Raw genomic sequence first — 17,991 nt, forward strand, 5'->3', positions numbered from 1 at the left:
CTTGACATTTTAACTTCTGTTAACTATTTTTTAATAAAATGTGTGTATTTGAAAAAATTCAATATAATCCAATAGCTCCTCTCCTAATTTTTTTTTTGTCTTTCCATTAAGAAAGTATGTTTTATTAAAGACCAGAATAGGGTTTACCACTTCAATGATAAAAATAGCTGGAATCTATACAGGATCATTTAAAAAACATTTTGTAATTGGCATCAATGTTTTAAAGTGCAAAATAAACAAAATAAAATTTACCTTAAGCATATCTAAGGTGTTCTGAAGCATATCAAAACTAATTTTATCCATGTTGACTACTCCAAGTTTATTTTCCCAACCAACTTCACATGTGGACACACCACTTTGAACACACCTGCTTTTTCAAGTGACACTGCCTACAAATACCTTAAAAATATAACGGTCCACAAAACCCTGTTTCCTGAAATAGTTACTCATAAACTCTCTCTTTTCATGCCTTCTATTGTTGAATCTAAGGGTAATAAAACTAAAGAAGCCTGGCAAGTTGGCACTGTTAAGTATTTTTGAACATGTGCCATGTAAGCATATGGTTCTAATACTAATAATTTATATAATGCTAATTTTTTATTTTGTTAAAGACAGAAATCTTTTTTTTTTTTTTTTTTTTTTTTTTTTTTTTGTAAAAGAACAAGAAAATAGAAGCTCTTTAAAGTCATATACTTACTGTTTCTTCAAATCCTTTCACATGGAAAGATCCAAAGGTTTTCAACTTGGAAACAAATTTGAGGTGAAATGCATCTCGCTAGCAGGACTAAAAGATGCTGACTAGCAAACTAGCAATTCCAGTGTTATGATTTCTTCTGCGGGCACAGTGACGGGTCCTGGATGAAGCAGGCTGGGAGGCAGATGGGCCTCAGCCCGCCGCAAGCTCATACTTAGGAGGACCGCTGGCCGCATGCTGTCGTCGTCAAGGCAACGACCTCACTCTGTCTCCAGCCATAGGCACAGTCTCTAGAGAGAGTCTGTGCACGAGTCAGAATGCGACTACCGCAGGCACCAACACCTGTCAAGGCCAAGGCCTGTAGAAAAATTAGCAGTGGTAAGAGGGCACCGCCCCACAACTCCGAAGGCGCTCAGTCCCTCCAGTCTGTGAAGCAGCCGGGCTCCAACTAGCCCTCAGCGAAGGCGTTGGCCACCGAGCTGCAAGGAGGCGGGTTCTCAGCCTTCCAGGTCCGCCCCGCGAGTGCCCGACCTCCCTTACTCTGATTGGTCCAGCCCTGTCGTTAGGCGCTATGATTGGCTTAGCGCCAATATCCCCGCCCCTTCACCTGGGGCTCGACTCAAGTTCTGTTCACTGATGCGCAGTTGCCTGAGTCTCCACACACCAACGTTCTGTAGTTGGGAGGCGCCTCTTCGCCTGCGGCAGACCTCTGCTCGCAAATGAGCCAAGCGGCGTAGCGAAGGGTAAGGTGGCGGTTAAGTAGGACTGAAAGCATGGAAAGAAGAGTGTTTTTCACAGCTTCTCCGCTTTAAGCAGGAAGCAGGCCCTGGGCGCCCCCACCAGGGGAGGTTCAACCCAATCCCGATTCGGTAGTCCTTTCCGTTCTGGGCGTGGGGATAATCTGTCTGGTCAGGCAGAGGTGAAGATCACAGTGAGGAGGCGATTTAGTAGGTTTGAGAGAAGGTAGGCATTTACAGACCTGATTAAGCCTGGGCAGTGAAACACTGGGAAGAAAGATCAAGGAAGGGAAGAGAGGGCATGAATGAAAAAAAAAAAAGGAAGGTGCTGGGATGGGTGCTCAGTACCTTTATACAGCAGCCAAATGGGGTGAAGTTGGGGCTTATGATATTTAAAAGGTCTAACGTCTGCAGATCAGAACAACTCGCTACTTGAAAAGACTGGTAGATCAATCAATATCTTGTGTGTTCAAGTCACACACATAAGAAACAGGATTTTCCTAATTTTCAAGAAACTTGAGACCCTAAGGTTTTCACTCTCATTCCACGCTTTATAATATTTGGTTTCCCCTGATTTGGGGAAGTGTCCTGGATAGCAAACATTTATAGTCAGTATTAATTCCTTCTTTATACTAAGAAATAAACTATATCTTTAGTAAGTTTGATTAGCAAGTATTAATCTTCCTGTGCTTAGTTATCTTGTCCAAGCTGCTTAAAACCTAGTTCCTGACCCTATGTTGAGGAATGGACCTGGAACCTAGGTAGGGAAATACTCTTTTTGGTCAACCCAAGATGTTAAGTATTCTTGTAGCAATTATCTCTGTCCTTTGCTGTGAGTTGGAGACATGCCCCATTTTGTTACCTCTATAGGCTGTAACAGAATCTGATAAACTTCTTTTATGTGAGGGACAGATCCAGGTTTGATTAAGACTGAAACTCAAGAAGAAGAGTTCAAAAAATTTTTCTTTTGCAACTTCATGAAAAATTTTAACCAAATAAACATAAGCAAGAGGCTCTGAAGCTTAAATAACCTGTTTATAGCCCACAGGGAACCAAAAGGATAAACTTTAGATTTGGTGAACAGGTGATGCATGAGAAAACAAATTCAAAAAGAATTAAGTTTGAAAACCAGAGGAGAGAATTACACTTCCTTGAAAAAGCAATCTACAGGGTTGCTAAAGAGTATGTAGCATTATATAGAAATAGGATTGTATTATTCTTTTAAAACAGGGAAATATTTGTAGGGAAAGGGAGGGTTTTTTATTGCATATGGACAGCATGCCTTTGTTTGTTTTATTTTTTATGTGATGCTAAGGATCAAACCCAGGGCTTCACACATGCTAGGCAAGCACTCTGCCACTGAGCTACAGCCCCAACTCCAAGAGAGACTCTTAAGATGCAGCAAAAGGAATAATTGATGAAAACCCATGGAGAGGTAGGGAGGAGAAAGTTCTGAAGTATGAGGAGGGCTTAGACTTACAGATTTAGGGAAAACATAAAAGTATAGGATAGACACATTAGCTGGCCTAGATCTCCTCAGTAAAAATTTCATTTTTGCATGAAAAGGTGTACTGGGAGATTGAGGGTCAAGAATTTATTAACAGAAATTCCTCCAAATAGGTAGTTATGACAGGAAGTCATTTTGATATAAAACGATATAAAATAGGATAATGTACCTACTTGAGCTTGTATACCATGAATTTATAGTGACACCGGCTGACACTGTTTCATAGGACTTAGCAACTTGGAGGGACAAGAATAGAGAAAACAGATGGTATATAAGCTACCTCTATTAGAGAACTGGTAGGGCAAGAGATTTTAAAAAGGAATTAAGGAATCAAGGATGCTGGAGAATGTACCATTGAAATACCTTGCCATGGGTTCCAGCTAGATAAGAAGATTAAATTATAACAGCAATTAGCTAACAAACTGAAAATAGAAAGGCAGTGAGAGACTGGAGATCATCATAGGCATGAAGATTATGTTTAATAAAGGAGCAAAATAGGAAATTATTACAGAGAAAGCAGTTTATGAATTCAGTCTTGTAAATGGTACAAGATGAGGATCAGTTCTAAAGGGTTGGGACTGGGGATAGAACTCTGGCAAAGTATTTGGCTAACATGCACAGGCTCTGGGTTTGATCCTGGAACCAAAAAAAAAAAAAAAAACACCAACAACAAAATAAAGGATGAAATGTTTGGCCCTTTCTTCGGGTAACAAGAAGTTGAGCAGGAACGTAGGTTAAAGTATGAAAAGACATTAACATAAACTACCCAACTGTCACTCTAGCAGAAGAGGTTAGGAGGGGCAGTTTAATCACCAAAAGAAGTAAAAATGTTCTAAAAATCCAAAGAGAACTTTGGGAGTATGAGATGGACATTGAGAGAAGTGCTTCAGAGATCGCCATGAAAACAAGGTGAAAACAGAACACTGGACGTAAAATCTAGCAATTCCACTTCTGGGTATATACCTAAGAGAAATGAAAATATATAATTTTAAAAATTTTACACAAATATTCATAGTTATATTATTCATTACAACCCCAAAGTAAAAATGACTCAGATTAGCAGAGGAATAAATAAAATCTGATAGGACTGTGGGTATATGAGCTCAGCTCATTTACATGAACACGTTTAGCATGTACAAAGCCTAAAATTCAATCCTCAACCCGAATCTTGATATAGTCATTCAATGGAATACTATTCAACTAGTAAAAGAAACACTGATACGTGCTACAACACATATGATATGCTAAGTGAAAGAAGCTACACCCAAAATGCCACTTATTATACAATTCCATTTATATAAAGTTTCCACCATAGGCAAATCCACAGTAGCAGATTAGTAGTTACCATTGGGTGGGAATAGATGGGAATGGGGAATGACTACTAATGGGTGTGGGTGATGAATTTGGGTGATGAAAACTTTCTAAGCATTCATGGTGATGGTTATACAACTTTGTGAAATATACTAAAATCACTGAATTATATATACACTTATAAAAGGTGAACATTATGTAAATTGTAACTCACTAAAAAAATTAAGATAAGGGATCTAAGAAATATATACCATCCCTAGAAATACCTTTTTATATATTCTAGCTTACAGCAGAGTCACTCTCTTCCTATTAGCAGTTATTTCTATCATATAACTTCACAATAATCATTCCCTACAAATCTTTGCATTCAAAAACAATGTGCTTGGGTCTTTTTTTCACTATTCCCACCTTGCCAAAAAAAAGAAAAAGATTCTGTGATTAGTTTCTATCCTGATTTATTATGAGCTTTGGATATCACCTTGAGTCATCAAGTGAGTTAAAGGGTCATAACATCTTCAGACTATAAGTAAGGTTCTTCATAATCAATACATTATAAAGGATGCAACTATGATATATTCTGCCATTCTATTAAGAAAATGGGGGCTACGGGTGTAGCTGAGTAGGGCATATATTTAGCACGCCCAAGTTTCTGGGTTCAGTCCTCAGCATGAAAGAAAGAAGACTAAGATTGAAGTTTTAAGGTTCTCTGATAGAAAGACACATGCCATAGAAGAGTTAAAACTGTTCCTAACCTAGTAATTTAGTTACCTCAGTGGGCTGGGGTTGTGGCTCAGCCTAGCATGTGTGAGACACTAGGTTAAATTCTCAGCACCACATATAAATAAATAAAATAAAGGTCTATTGACAAAAGTATTTTTTAAAAAGTGATTAAGAAAAAACTAGATTTGGAAACTTAAAGTATATCACTTATTGTTACAAAGTTCAATATAAATATCTCGATCTGTCAGTCACCAACATATCTATGTGAAAATGGGAATCAATTTCTCAAAATTATAATATTATGCATTGTTTGTATTGGTAATATACCTCTTATAACCCTCCCTTAACTTTTAAGTTTCCTCTGTCCTCTAAGCCATTCTGTAGTAAAACTACAGAAAAGATCTGCATTCATTTGTTTCATTTCTTACCCTCCGGTCTTCTCTTGGCCTTCATTACTAAGATAGTTCTTAAAAGTTCTTGCCAAATCATCTGTGGCAGCAGCAATTATTTGCTACTCACAATAAGTTGGTTCTTTTTCCCTGTATGTATGGTTTATTACTGCCTCCAAGGAAGCTAATAGCTATGTGACTGAATTCCAGTCATTGGAATATGAGATGTTTACCATTCCCAGTTCTGGTTCATAATAATCTCCCAATTAAGACCCTCTGTGTTCTTTTTCCCTGTTATCTGGCTTTAATGGCGATAACTCCAATGTGATCTCGAAGCCACCCTGTATTGGAGCCTTCATTTACTTGTGTTCTTAAATGACTAAGTGAGATACAGCCGGGCACATTGGCCTCTTCACCACCATTCTCCTAATACTTTATATATGAGAAGAGAAAAAGTATGCTATCTGAACCCTTTGACAATTTAGGATTTATTTGTAATAGCAGCCCACTATAATTCATTTGCTACTTTGACCTCTAAGCAGCATTTAGCACAACTCCTTCTTTCCTTCTTACAAACTCAAGTGAAATTTAAGCTTTCCAATACTTGCCATATTTTGTCTCCCTGTATCCTTTGCACATTTCTTCTATATCATAATCTTGCACTTCTGGGAGTATTTGAGAACTGTTTTCAGCCTCTTACCTTCTGTACACTCTCCTAGGTGATCTTATCTAACTCAAAAGCTGCAAAAATCTATAATCAAAGGCTGCCATTGACAGCACAGAGCTCTCCTAAGAACTCCAGAATTACACATTTAATCATATAACACCACTTCTTGGATATGCAACTGACATATGAAACTTAACATGACTAGAACAAAACTGATTTTCTTTCACAATCCACTTCTGCTTCTTCCCCATCTCGGCATACCAAATACCATCTTCCATCCAAGTTCCCTCATCATCCCAGGAGTCTTCAAGTCTTCCCTCTCCCACATATTCAACTTCCAATCCATAAGCAACCCTTGTAGGTTATATCTCCAAATTCTATTATATTAGCTGACAGCTTATCACTGTCCTCATTCCTACACTATTCAAGTCACTGTCATCTTCATCTCTTCCTAATTCAGATCAACATCAATTCCCTGTTCAGAACTTTATGATCCCATCATGAGTTAAATCCAAACAAGGCCACCCTTGGTTTAGGTCTACCTCCTCTTGATATTTGCATTAATCATAGGGCTAGAATGGCCTTATTGTCCTGGAATACATCAACCTCCTTCCAAACACAGGGCCTCTACTATTTGTTCTCCCACTTGGAATGTTTTCTCCAAATTTCATCAAAGTTGCCTTCTCTTCAGGTTGCAAATATACCTTTTTTTATTACCATCCTGGGTAGAACAGGCTCAACTTGAGTCACTCTCATAGGCTCAAGTAGTACCATGCAGTAGCCATGTAGTCTGGTGTAAGTTGCTAACCCAACTGTTGTACCTGAGTTAACCTTTTCCTCATAGGATTACTGTTAGAATTAGATGAGTTATATTCTGCCCAGGACTAATCAGGACTGAAATTAGTTAAAAATTTGTTACCTCTCCCTAAAAAAGTTTCCTAAGGGTACATTGTACCTGCTGTATTGCCAACCAGCACCAAGGAAGGCAGTTTCTGGCACATATTAGATGCTAATATTCATTGACTGCTATATAAGGTCTTCTCTGTTTACATGTAATTTGTGCCTGTTTTGAAACACCACTGTCACCTTTCAATGAAATGTCTTTCATATTTGTTTTCTCAAAAGCTACAATCCTCATCCTCATCACTATTTTAGGCAAATTTTGTTCTGAACCTCTCCAAGCTTTAGCTCACTTCTTAAAAAACAACTTAATAGGGTTATGAGATTATATGTACAATGACAGGCCCTTAAAAATATTTTTTATCAGCTCGACTCATAGTATGACTACCTCATTACTTAATGCTTTTCTTAAAAAATGTAGTTTCTGATTAAAGGACCCACAATTGTAGGCCTGCTAGTGTTAGAGGCTATGATTTTACACACATTTTCTAAAACAAAGCCAGGATAAAATACATTACATGCAAAATTTAAATTTCTGGTGTTTAAAACACATTTTTTAAAAAATTAAACCATCTTGAGGAGGATTTTACATTCTTTAAAGCTGATCAACACCTGGCTAATCCATTACTTTAAATTGTTTCACTCTTTAGTAGTTAGCCTTAAAATACAGATGCTGCAGGCTGGGGTTGTGGCTCAGTGGTAAAGCACTTGCCTAGCATGTGTGAGGCACAGAGTTCAATTCTCAGTACCACATATAAATAAATAAAATAAAATAAAGGCCCATTGACAACTATGAGGTATTTTTAAAAAAATACAGATACTACTTTTTCTGTTCCTCAAGATTTAACAGTCCTAGACTACAATAGCTCATTCATTCTCTCATTTTTGTACTCTTACAACCTGTTCACCATACACCATTTCATCACTCCCATGCTCAATTCTCTTTAGTGGCTTCCTATGGCAATTAGAAAAAAAAAAAAATCCAAATATACCCCTCTCTTACAGTTTTACATGATCTAGTTCCTTTCTCTTCTAACTCACCTTTTACCACTTCTTGACTTCACTCTATCAAGCCTCTTCTAATTTCCCTCCAAGTTTTTTTTTAATAGGCACTTTAAAAAACTGGTCTCTGGTTGGAAAAGTCGTGCATTAGATTTAACTCTAAAATGGGTGACTCAGAATACCTTCCTAAAGTGGTCACTTTATATTTCTTTTTTTTTAAATTTACATTTTTTTAATATTTTCTTTTTAGTTTTAAGTGGATACAATATCTTTATTTTACATTTATGTGGTGCTGAGGATCAAACTCAGTGCCTCAAGCATGCTAGGTGAGCACTCTATGACTGAGCTACAACCCCAGCCCCTACATTTCCTTCTTTTAATACGAGGCATAGCATTTACAACTACTTCTCCATTATCAAGTAAATAAGCTCAGTGAGATCAAGGGGCCTTGTCCATTGATTCATGTATCCAATACAGCATGACATACAGGGCTGTTCAACAAACTCTTGGTAAACACTGTTCATGGTTTGTCTTCATTAGAGCAGTGAATAACATGAAAAAGAAATAACAGTGGAGTAGCATGTATGATCATGCTGAAATGAACCCCAATATTATGTATAACTGTAATGCACTAATAAAAATTTTTTAAAAATTTAAAAGAAAAACAACATATGCCAAAATATTTATAGGACCATCTGTGTGCTGCATCCTTTTGATGTACTTCCTGTAACATGCATATTGTATGCATGTATGTATTTGTGTCCGTCCTTCTGTCCATCCTTCTCAAATGTCTTTGTCTCCCCTTGTGTTCTTATCACATATCATTTTACTGCATCGACCTGCAAGGGAAAAACTTCAGATTCTTCTTTAACACCACCTATTCCCTTCAGCTTGTTAATGAATGAATTGAATGAGCCACTATAAGTTAATCAGAGTAACATCAGCAAGTCTCCTTGCAAAGTGTAATACACACAACGAAGAAAACACTGAATGGAACTCATGAGACTTCAAACATTTCTAGGCTGATTAAAATAGATCAGAAAAACAGAGATGTTCATTATTAAAGAGGCAGATAGACATAGCTAATTTTCTTAGAAAAAATAACATTTTTTTGGAGTTCCTAATTTTAAATTACCTAGTGCCTTCCAAGATGATGCAATCAAAAAGATATTTAAAGACATGTTTGTAACAGGGTAGAAAGCAGAAATACATTTGAGTCAACAACATTAACTAACACTTAATAGGGGCCTATTAACGTTGTTTTAGATACTTTATTTTCACTGAATCTTACAATCACCTACCTCACTTTACAAAAGAGGAAACAGGCACAGGAAAATAGGCACCACTGAAATGATAAGAGATGTCATTGGCTGTGTCTTCAAAACCCTGCTCTTGGCCTGAGGGCATAATTCAACAGTAGAGTGCCTGCCTAGCATGAACATGGTCCAGGGTTCAATCCCCAGCACTGCAAACAACAACAAAAACATTGCTCTTGACTATCATATACAACAAGGAATAATTCATTGAATGAATTATATATTGAAGCCAAGGTAGTACCTGGCCTAAACAAAACCATCAAGAAAAGGGGAAAGAATAGACTATGGAAAGAAGGAATGAGGTTATGGTGTAAAAAAAGAAAATAGCTAAAAATCACATATTCAAGGAAGACAACAGCTTTATCAAAATTCTAGAAACGAAGAAAAAAGCCATCAGTTAATGAGACAATTCACAGACTAGTAATCTTTCCATGAATGTCTAATTCTGAATCTGTATTTACAGTATTTTTCCCCAAGTATGTGGTAATGCAAAATGGACTTTACTTACTGCAGTTCTGAAATACATTACACATTATAATGTATACATGTGCTACATAAATGGATTTGAAGATTTTAGCCCCTATTTTTCAAAAATAGCCAGTAATTTCATTTAGGAATTGACTCAAAAAAAAATTTTTTTATATTTTTGTTTTAGTTATAGTTGGACACAATACCTTTATTTATTTATTTATATGTGGTGCTGAGGATCGAACTCAGGGCTTGCACGTGCTATGCAAGTACTCTACCGCTAAGCTACAACCCCAGCCCCAACTCAAAATTTACAATCATTTTTAACAATTACTTTTTTTGGGGGGGGTGGTGGTCAAGGATTGAACTCAGGGGCACTCGACCACTGAACCACATATCTGCAGCCCTATTTTGTATTTTATTTGAGACAGGGTATCACTGATTTGCCAAGTGCCTCACTTTTGCTGAAGCTGGCTTTGAACTCAAGTTCCTTCTGCCTCGGCCTTCCCAGCTGCTGGGATTACAGGTATGCGCCACAGTGCCCAGCAAACAATTACTTTTTAATGTTACTACTTTCTTCGTGAAACTACTGAAACCTACCACAAAGTCTTATGAACACACACCGATCCTCCCCACAAAATATAGGGTCTTTATTGACCTGCAGTTAAAATATAAGTTGATTAAGTTAACCCAATTTAAAGAAAATATGTGAACTCAATTCACTAATTTTTCATTCACTGCTACACAGACTGTACCTTTAAAAAGACTGTTATCATATAACATAAATGAAATGAAGCATATTGAATGGTTAATGCTTTCAAATATTTTGCTCCTACAAATCTTCTGGACCTGTTGGGAAAAGAGGCTCAGAGCCTGAGAACTTGCCTAGCATGAGCAGGGTCCTAGGTCCAATCCCCAGCACCACAAAATAATATGCAAGTCAGGCTTGATAATACACACATGTAGTCCTAACATGGGAAGAGCACCTGAACTCAAAAATTCAAGACCAGCCTAGGCAAGATGGCAAGACTGTTTCAAAAAGCTAAAAAATGAAAAAAAATAATTTCCTGAATCTAATAACTTGCTTCTTCAAATTTGGATCTATTTTCAAAAGTGTGGGGATACCTTTATCTCCTCTAAAAAATGTTTTTCCATAAAGCTAGATTAATTTACATTTGTATTACAAAATACTTATTAAGTCTTACTGCCTCCTAAAGATTATTTAATTCTGATTTTTCTCCAGAACCACCTAGTAAAGATTAATTTAGGAATCTTAAACAGTGTTATGAATATTAGCAGGAAAAGTTTAAACTTTTGAAATTACATATGCTTTAGAACCTTATTTTTCATTTGAGGCATGACTAAATATGCCTAAATGAGCATTTCTAATATTCTTATATAGCTTGTTCTCATTCCTGATCTTAGGCCACACATCCATTATAATAGCCTGGATCCTCTCATCCCTTCTTTCTCACTTTTCCTTCTGAGATATTAGGTAGAAATCCTTTAGAAAACTCAAGGTATTTTTTTTCTCTCTCTCTTTTTTTTTTTTGGCCAAATAACTATTTAGTGGTGTGCTTTAGATTTTTTCTCTTCTTCCTTACTTTCTACTATTATATTGTTTAACTTGTATACCAGCTGTCTAACTCTATTGGCATAGATCTAACAACGTTCAAGTGTTACTTAAATGTTTTGCCTATTTATACATCAAATATCACAAATAATAAGCAGTTGATTTTCAGAATAATTCCTTATTTTTACTTAGGTTGTATGAAATGCAAGTGGGAGAAGATAGTTGGGAACATAAAACTACAGATTAAATTCGGGACATAGATAAGTGCTGCAGACATCAGTAGTTTATTGTTGGTTTAGTCCAAACACATTCAAAATGGAAACTCAAAAAAGAATACTTTCCACCCGAAACAATTAAACTAGGTTCTACTAGCATATAATGCTTAACACATTACAGCAATAAAGATGGTAATCCATTGTCTTCTATACCTACTAAAGCCAAGATGGTAAAGCCAATTTGGTTGCAATAGTGTCATAAGGATAGAATATTACCATCAAAAAATAAAATAAAATCAGAAAATAACAGTAATGATAGATGAATATTTTTACTGCTTCACAGAAAAGGGGACAAAATGTTAAAAGTCCACAGTACTGCAGGTGAACAATCACCATGTAAACTTCTCCATATGATGTTTTAATGTTTCATTTCTGGTATGTAAAAACTGAAGCTGAATGGCTCTTTGCTCTACTTTTCTATTACACTTAACATTTGTCATTTCTTTTGGTGCCAGAACAGTTTTTATGGGTTACAGGGCAATATCCTGGATTGGAAATATATATATATATATATATGTGTGTGTGTCTATATATATATATGTGTGTGTGTGTGTGTGTGTGTGTGTGTATATATATATATATATGTATATATATATATATGTGTGTGTGTGTGTGTATATATATATATATACATATATATACATATACATACATATATATATGATGGGAAGGAGAAAGAAGAGGAAAAACATGCTTGGGGGGAAAAAAAAACACTGACAATAGAACCACTTATTTAAAAGTAGTTTGGATAAAGGCTTCAAAACTTCAAAGTAATTTTCTGGTAAGAACTTCAAGTACTATACATTAGAAAGTGTAAAACTGTTTCAAACAAACAAAACAAACAAAAATCCTTAAGCCCACAAAAATGAAAATCTATGTCCCCCAAATATATGCAATAGTGCAAGACTTTTCCTCAAACATGGAAGACCTCATTTAAGGGGGGGAGGGGGGGAGAAAGACAAGATTTAATTGTATTCATATTGCCCAGTTCATAAAAAACAAAATACGTGCATCATTTGCTAGTTTACTAAATAGCAAACAGTTGCATAATTCAGAACCAATTTGCTACTATGTCAAGTGCAGATTTTGTTTTTACTAAGATAGAATGGAGAAGTCTTCCATGCCAACAAGCAGCTTTAAGTGGTTACACACTTATTTACCCCACTTTTTGCCTGAAACATCAGAAACTGGTATGTACTGATTGCTCCAAGCATAAAAATTAGATAACCTTGGCCATACTTGTGGTATACTGGAACTTGCTATAATGACAGACAATAATCCAGCAGCTACAAATTTTGCCTACAGAATTGTTTAGAGATTCATGTAAAAATAAAAAGATGTCATCCCAGACTTAAATTCAGGAGCCACTAGGGGGCTGACATCAGTTCAAGAATTGTGCAAAATGAATGACAGTTCCCTGCCCCCCAAATAGAAAATGCAAACACTTAAGAGCTGCTGTTCTTTCCTCTTAAAATTGCAGTATCCTCACTTTAGGTTTAATTGCCACATATGGAATCTGACTGCTTTTAAAATGTCACTAAAAATGTACATCAAGTTGACTGACTTTCCCAAGAGTTGAAATGATGTTTCAAGGTTCACACTTAAGCTAAAAGTCAACTAGAGACACTCAAATAACTGACTTCTTTCTTCCCTCTCCATTTCAAACACACAAGACTCCCTCCCACGAAGAACACAAAAGTTGTTAACTGAAAAACAAGATAAATAATAAGCGTCCATTTTACTGATTTTAAAGATACTGCAATTTTTATACACTTCAATGATTTTTCAACATTTTGCAGCTGTTTGGCTTTGCAGCACAGCAATTCATAAACTATACTGTACAAAATTACCAGCAAGACTGGAATGATGTATTAATAGAAGGCACCATCATGCTTATTACATTACCAGAGAACAAAAATACAGGAAAGACAATTTCCACTGTACACAGCTTAAAGAAAGGAAAAGGGAGGAGGAGTGTTGTGTTGAGCAGCCAGCCATCCCTGTACTGAAGAGGGGCAGGTAGAAAACTCTTATGGAGCTACTAAATCTGGTCTAATATTCAAGACCATAACATTTGAAGTTCTGATTTGTTATTTAGTTCACAACTAAATGATTTCCTTCTGGAATATTTCTGTAGTCTTGTTAAGGTTTAAGAGTACACACGCTGGTCACAGCAAGCAGATAAAATGCCCTCATTCACAAACTATTCTCTACTGGAAAAAAGATGAAAGATTTTTTTTTCCCTGTTGCCTCCTGTTGCAGATGTCAATATTAATGAGTTCAGAGTACCCAATAGTGCATTTTGATGAGTGCATAATAAGTTTCTGTTGGTTTGTATTTTTTGGGGGGAGCCAAGAAAAAAGGCAAGATTCTCCAATTGCACAAATTGCACTATTTGTGTTTCCAACATTAATAGGCAGAAACAGTAACACTTAAACAAAATGTGCAGCAGATTTTTTTTTTTTTTTTTTTTGACTCAAAGGACCTGAATTCAGTGGGCATGTCCTTTTAAGTTCATTTTGTTGTAGATAGTTTTAAGATATGGTCATTTCTCAGTCCTTAATTCTCCAAGTCTAGATTTATAAATTAACAATGTAAATCCTGTTGTGAAATTGGGGAAATAATGTCCACCTCAATTTAACTGAACCAAAGATGCTTTTCACATCAAAGAAATGATCAAAAAGGCTGTGTCACATTCCAAAGCCAAAAAAATTAACAAGAATGCAAACACGATGAATAATGTACCACTGCCAAGACTTTGCCAACAGTGGAGCTTCAGCGACGCTGTCCTGTGAAACGGCCTTCCATTTGCCCGGTTCCTCTCCCAGAGCCAAGTTTCTGCGCCATGCCGCCTCTTGGAGGAGGTCCTCTTCCATCGCGGTCCCGCATCATTCCACCACCCACAATTCCACGTGGACCACCAGGACCTCGATCGTTGCGCCTAATATCTCTGCGATCGTCACCACCACCTCTGGTTTCTCGCTCTCTTGCAGCTCTCGTTTTCTTCTCTTCCACATTTAAACGTACCTCCCCTCGAAACATAATCGGCTTTAAAAGAGGAGAAAAATATTGACATGGGAGGTTAGTTATTACTCTGCATAAATAAATTAGAACATATTAAGAAATAAAAAAAACTTTCATGAACATATGCAATATTTCCAAACTTCTTCAGCAGAGCAAATAAAATTTAAAATATCCACACCTCAGATTTAATACTATTGACAAATCTTTATTCTTTGCATAAATACCATTTCACAATAAACTATTTTTAGCTTTACCATTAAAAAAGATTTCTATTGTTTTAAATGTGCCAAGTTAATAGTTTCTGCAACAGAAATAAGAAAATCTTGACTTATACCCTTTAAATCACTTACTTTTGCAATTAAGATTCTCTGAACTGGTTCAGAGTCATCAAAAACCACAAAACCAAAATTTGGAAGCTTTCCCCCAACACCCTTGGTATTGATGCGAAGTTCCACAACGTTTCCAAAACCTGTGAAAATATACATTACACCAAGGGTTAAATATTTTAACAGAATACTCTGCTGGCTGCAATTGTTGAGGTTGATCTGTTTGAAAATAAAAGTTGCAAGCTGCTATACCCAGTGACACTAAGGTAACATTCACTTATGTTAAGCCATCACCTAGATACCAAACAGCTGACCTGGTCTCTTGTTTACATCTCTTTCATCATTACTAGCCTTTTCATTTAAAAAGTTACTGATAAAGCTTTAGAAAGACAATGTGTTTTCTCGTAATTCTGACTTGTAGTTGGCAAATTTAAGACTCAATTAGTCAGGCTTTTCTTCTCCTAATCAACACTAATCAGTCACTGGGAAACATTAGCTATAGTAAATTTATTTCCTTCTGACCAATTAAGGTGAGACTGGTAGTGGAATACAGAATATAGAGAAAACCATTTTTTAAAAACTGATTATAAAAAAGGTCTCCCTGCTTGATTTTATTCTTATATTTTAACTTGGAACTTTACTTAAAAGCAAAATAACCACTTACTCATAAAGAACTCTTTTAGTTCATTTTCATCAATATCATGTGGCAAGTTACCAACAAAAAGTTGATGACTGTCTGGATAGCGAATTATTCTACGGTTGTCAGAGTCATTCTGCTCCATATCTCCTCTGCCTGGGAATAGGAATAGATTTTAAAAATTTATATAAAAAACAGTTCAAAGCAATAAATGTAAAAGAAATCACTTAATACTGGTATTCTTGTTTGATTCTAATAAAACCAGATGAGCTTCTTCAAGAGGTGGCAATGTCTATTATTAGTAGGTTAGTCAGAAAACAACATGATACTATATTGTAAAATGGGAATACTGACTAGGACTGCTGAAGTCCCTTCAGGTAGACTACTGGTCTGATTTCAAAAAAGTCAAATAATAACAGAAGTACAGGTATTCTTCCTTAACCAAACTATTGCCATCACCCAAATACCAAGCCTACTTGAGATAGGTATAGTTCTATTAAATATCTGTTTAATCTTTTAATTCAAAAATTAAATCTTTCTATGACATTGCAGTCAAATCAGTAAATTTTAATAGTACCAATATCTCATTTACATAGTCATTTTTATGTATTATTCTCATCTATAAATCTTATTTGATTGTCCCAATATACAAGCAGCACAATGAGTTGTATAAGACAGGTATTACTCACACAAAAATGTTTGTAAATAACTAATTAGCATTAAAGAAAGCTAAGAATTTAAGCTCTCACTCAATACCATGAACAAAACCAGTAGCAAAGCCAGGATAAATCCCCAGCTTCTGTGACTTCTGATTTAGTCACAAAAAAAACTTATTTAAAATTTTTTTTGACAAATAATATTCTAAATTTGAATATACGATCTCCCGCCTCCTCCCAAAAGCAATCTAAACATTTGTATAGAATTCAAATAAAGGTACTACATGTATTATTAGCTAGCAATGTAAACAAGTCAAAAATCATGGCAACTTACTTAATACCTAAGACAATCAAAATAAGAAGAATCAGGGTGTGCTTAGTGTTTATCTGTGAAGAGATAAGAGTGCTAAGTAAGAGTAGGCTATTGGCAGCTAGGTTTTGAATTCTTAAAACCAGTGACAATAACCAAATAAATAAAAGTGTCTCAAGTTTAGTGGTATAAAATACCTCCAAAATACATGACTCTACGGCATGTCATCAAATAAATGCTCTCTTTAAAAAAAGTTGGCTTTTCTGCCCCAAGCTGTATTTTAACAGGTTGTTCACATCTTTAAGCAATTTGATACAAAGATTTGTGTATAAAACCCATTATGGTTTTACAAAAATTCAGTCTTTTCCAACTTTCCAAGAGCTAAATGCTAAAGGCTATAAAAAAGCTGACTCACCGGGTCTTGGTCCTCTGGGAGGAAAACCAGGTCGTTCCCTAGGTCGTTGTTCACGCACACGTGGTGGCTGAGACTGAACTTCTGGTTTAGCTTCAACTCTTGGCTAAAATATAAGGGAAAAAAAACATACTATAAAGAAACACATTCTGTAGGAAAAAAAAAAACAACTAAAGCAACTATCAGCAAGTCACAAGCAGAGATAATGATAATTTCAAAGTTTATAATGTTTTTACAGTGTCCCTATGTATGTGAAAAATAAATTCTGTACCAATCTAGGACTGTAGGTAGGTTTTAGTTTCCCACTCAAGGCTATATAACTCTCAAATTTTGTAATCTTCTTTATTAAAGTTATACCCACATTGACACAGCATAAAGGTACTGCTAAAAAAATTTTAAAAAATAAAAATCACAAAAATGCAAGATGAGCCCACTCCATGTAAATGCATAAACAAAAATAAAAGTTATCTTATCTTAGAAAGACACAAATATAAGACACATTATTTCTAAATATCTAGTTTGCTGGCCTTCAGATGTTACAGTGCTCAACTGTATCTCCTAACTCCCACCACATTAAAATCAATACTTGAATAGTTCCAAGTATATAATTTAGCTTACTCTAGCACTCAAAACTGCTACTTCTAGGTTTAAATGCACATTGAATGATAAGAACTTCTATGTAGCATCTCAAATAGTCAAAGAAGTCCTTTAAGCTCCTTACTATTCTTCCTTTTGATTAACATGTACACTTTTTTTTTTAAAAAAAGCATTGACCCAAACAATTTTGCTTAACTGTAGTTGGTAGGGGGGTAGGGATAGAATAATTTAAGGTAGTCTCCAAAAGTTTCTGCTAATTGCTTAATTAAACACATAAAGTGACTATTTTTAAAACAAAATATCATGCACATCTGCTATTACCTTTTCCTTAATACAACAAAATTTTCAGAATTCCCAACCCATCCAGGCTTTCTATCATTGCCCAAATATTTATGATCCATGGAAGAGGCAAAATATATAAATCTTCAAAGGATGCTGAAAATACCCAGCAGGATATTCAGAACACATCC

At 35.7% G+C, this 17,991-nt stretch overlaps 2 protein-coding genes across 8 annotated transcripts in view; both read right to left on the reverse strand.

The window, feature by feature from the left end:
- The window catches only part of Cdkl2 (cyclin dependent kinase like 2), a 35,866-nt gene extending 34,793 nt beyond the window's left edge, over nt 1-1,073 (reverse strand). The window contains exon 1 of the mRNA XM_027939813.2: nt 698-1,073. The gene's annotated coding sequence lies outside the window, so the exon portion shown is untranslated. The remainder of the gene's footprint in view (nt 1-697) is intronic.
- Nucleotides 1,074-3,395: 2,322 nt separating this feature from the next.
- G3bp2 (G3BP stress granule assembly factor 2) overlaps nt 3,396-17,991 on the reverse strand; it is an 88,894-nt gene continuing 74,298 nt past the window's right edge. For 6 of the 7 annotated variants that reach the window (XM_071614346.1, XM_027939763.3, XM_027939759.3 and 3 more), the window contains 4 exons: nt 16,928-17,030; nt 15,574-15,702; nt 14,934-15,052; nt 11,546-14,607 (listed from right to left, as the gene is read on the reverse strand). In XM_071614346.1, the coding sequence (XP_071470447.1) occupies nt 14,335-14,607; nt 14,934-15,052; nt 15,574-15,702; nt 16,928-17,030 (624 nt within the window). In that variant the 3' untranslated portion in view covers nt 11,546-14,334. Of the gene's footprint in view, nt 3,902-11,545; nt 14,608-14,933; nt 15,053-15,573; nt 15,703-16,927; nt 17,031-17,991 lie in introns of those variants that run through there. The other variant, XM_027939762.3, reaches the window with a different exon arrangement.

The sequence above is a fragment of the Marmota flaviventris genome, chromosome 7 (assembly GCF_047511675.1).
Source record: "Marmota flaviventris isolate mMarFla1 chromosome 7, mMarFla1.hap1, whole genome shotgun sequence".
NCBI classification, from domain to species: Eukaryota; Metazoa; Chordata; class Mammalia; order Rodentia; family Sciuridae; genus Marmota; species Marmota flaviventris.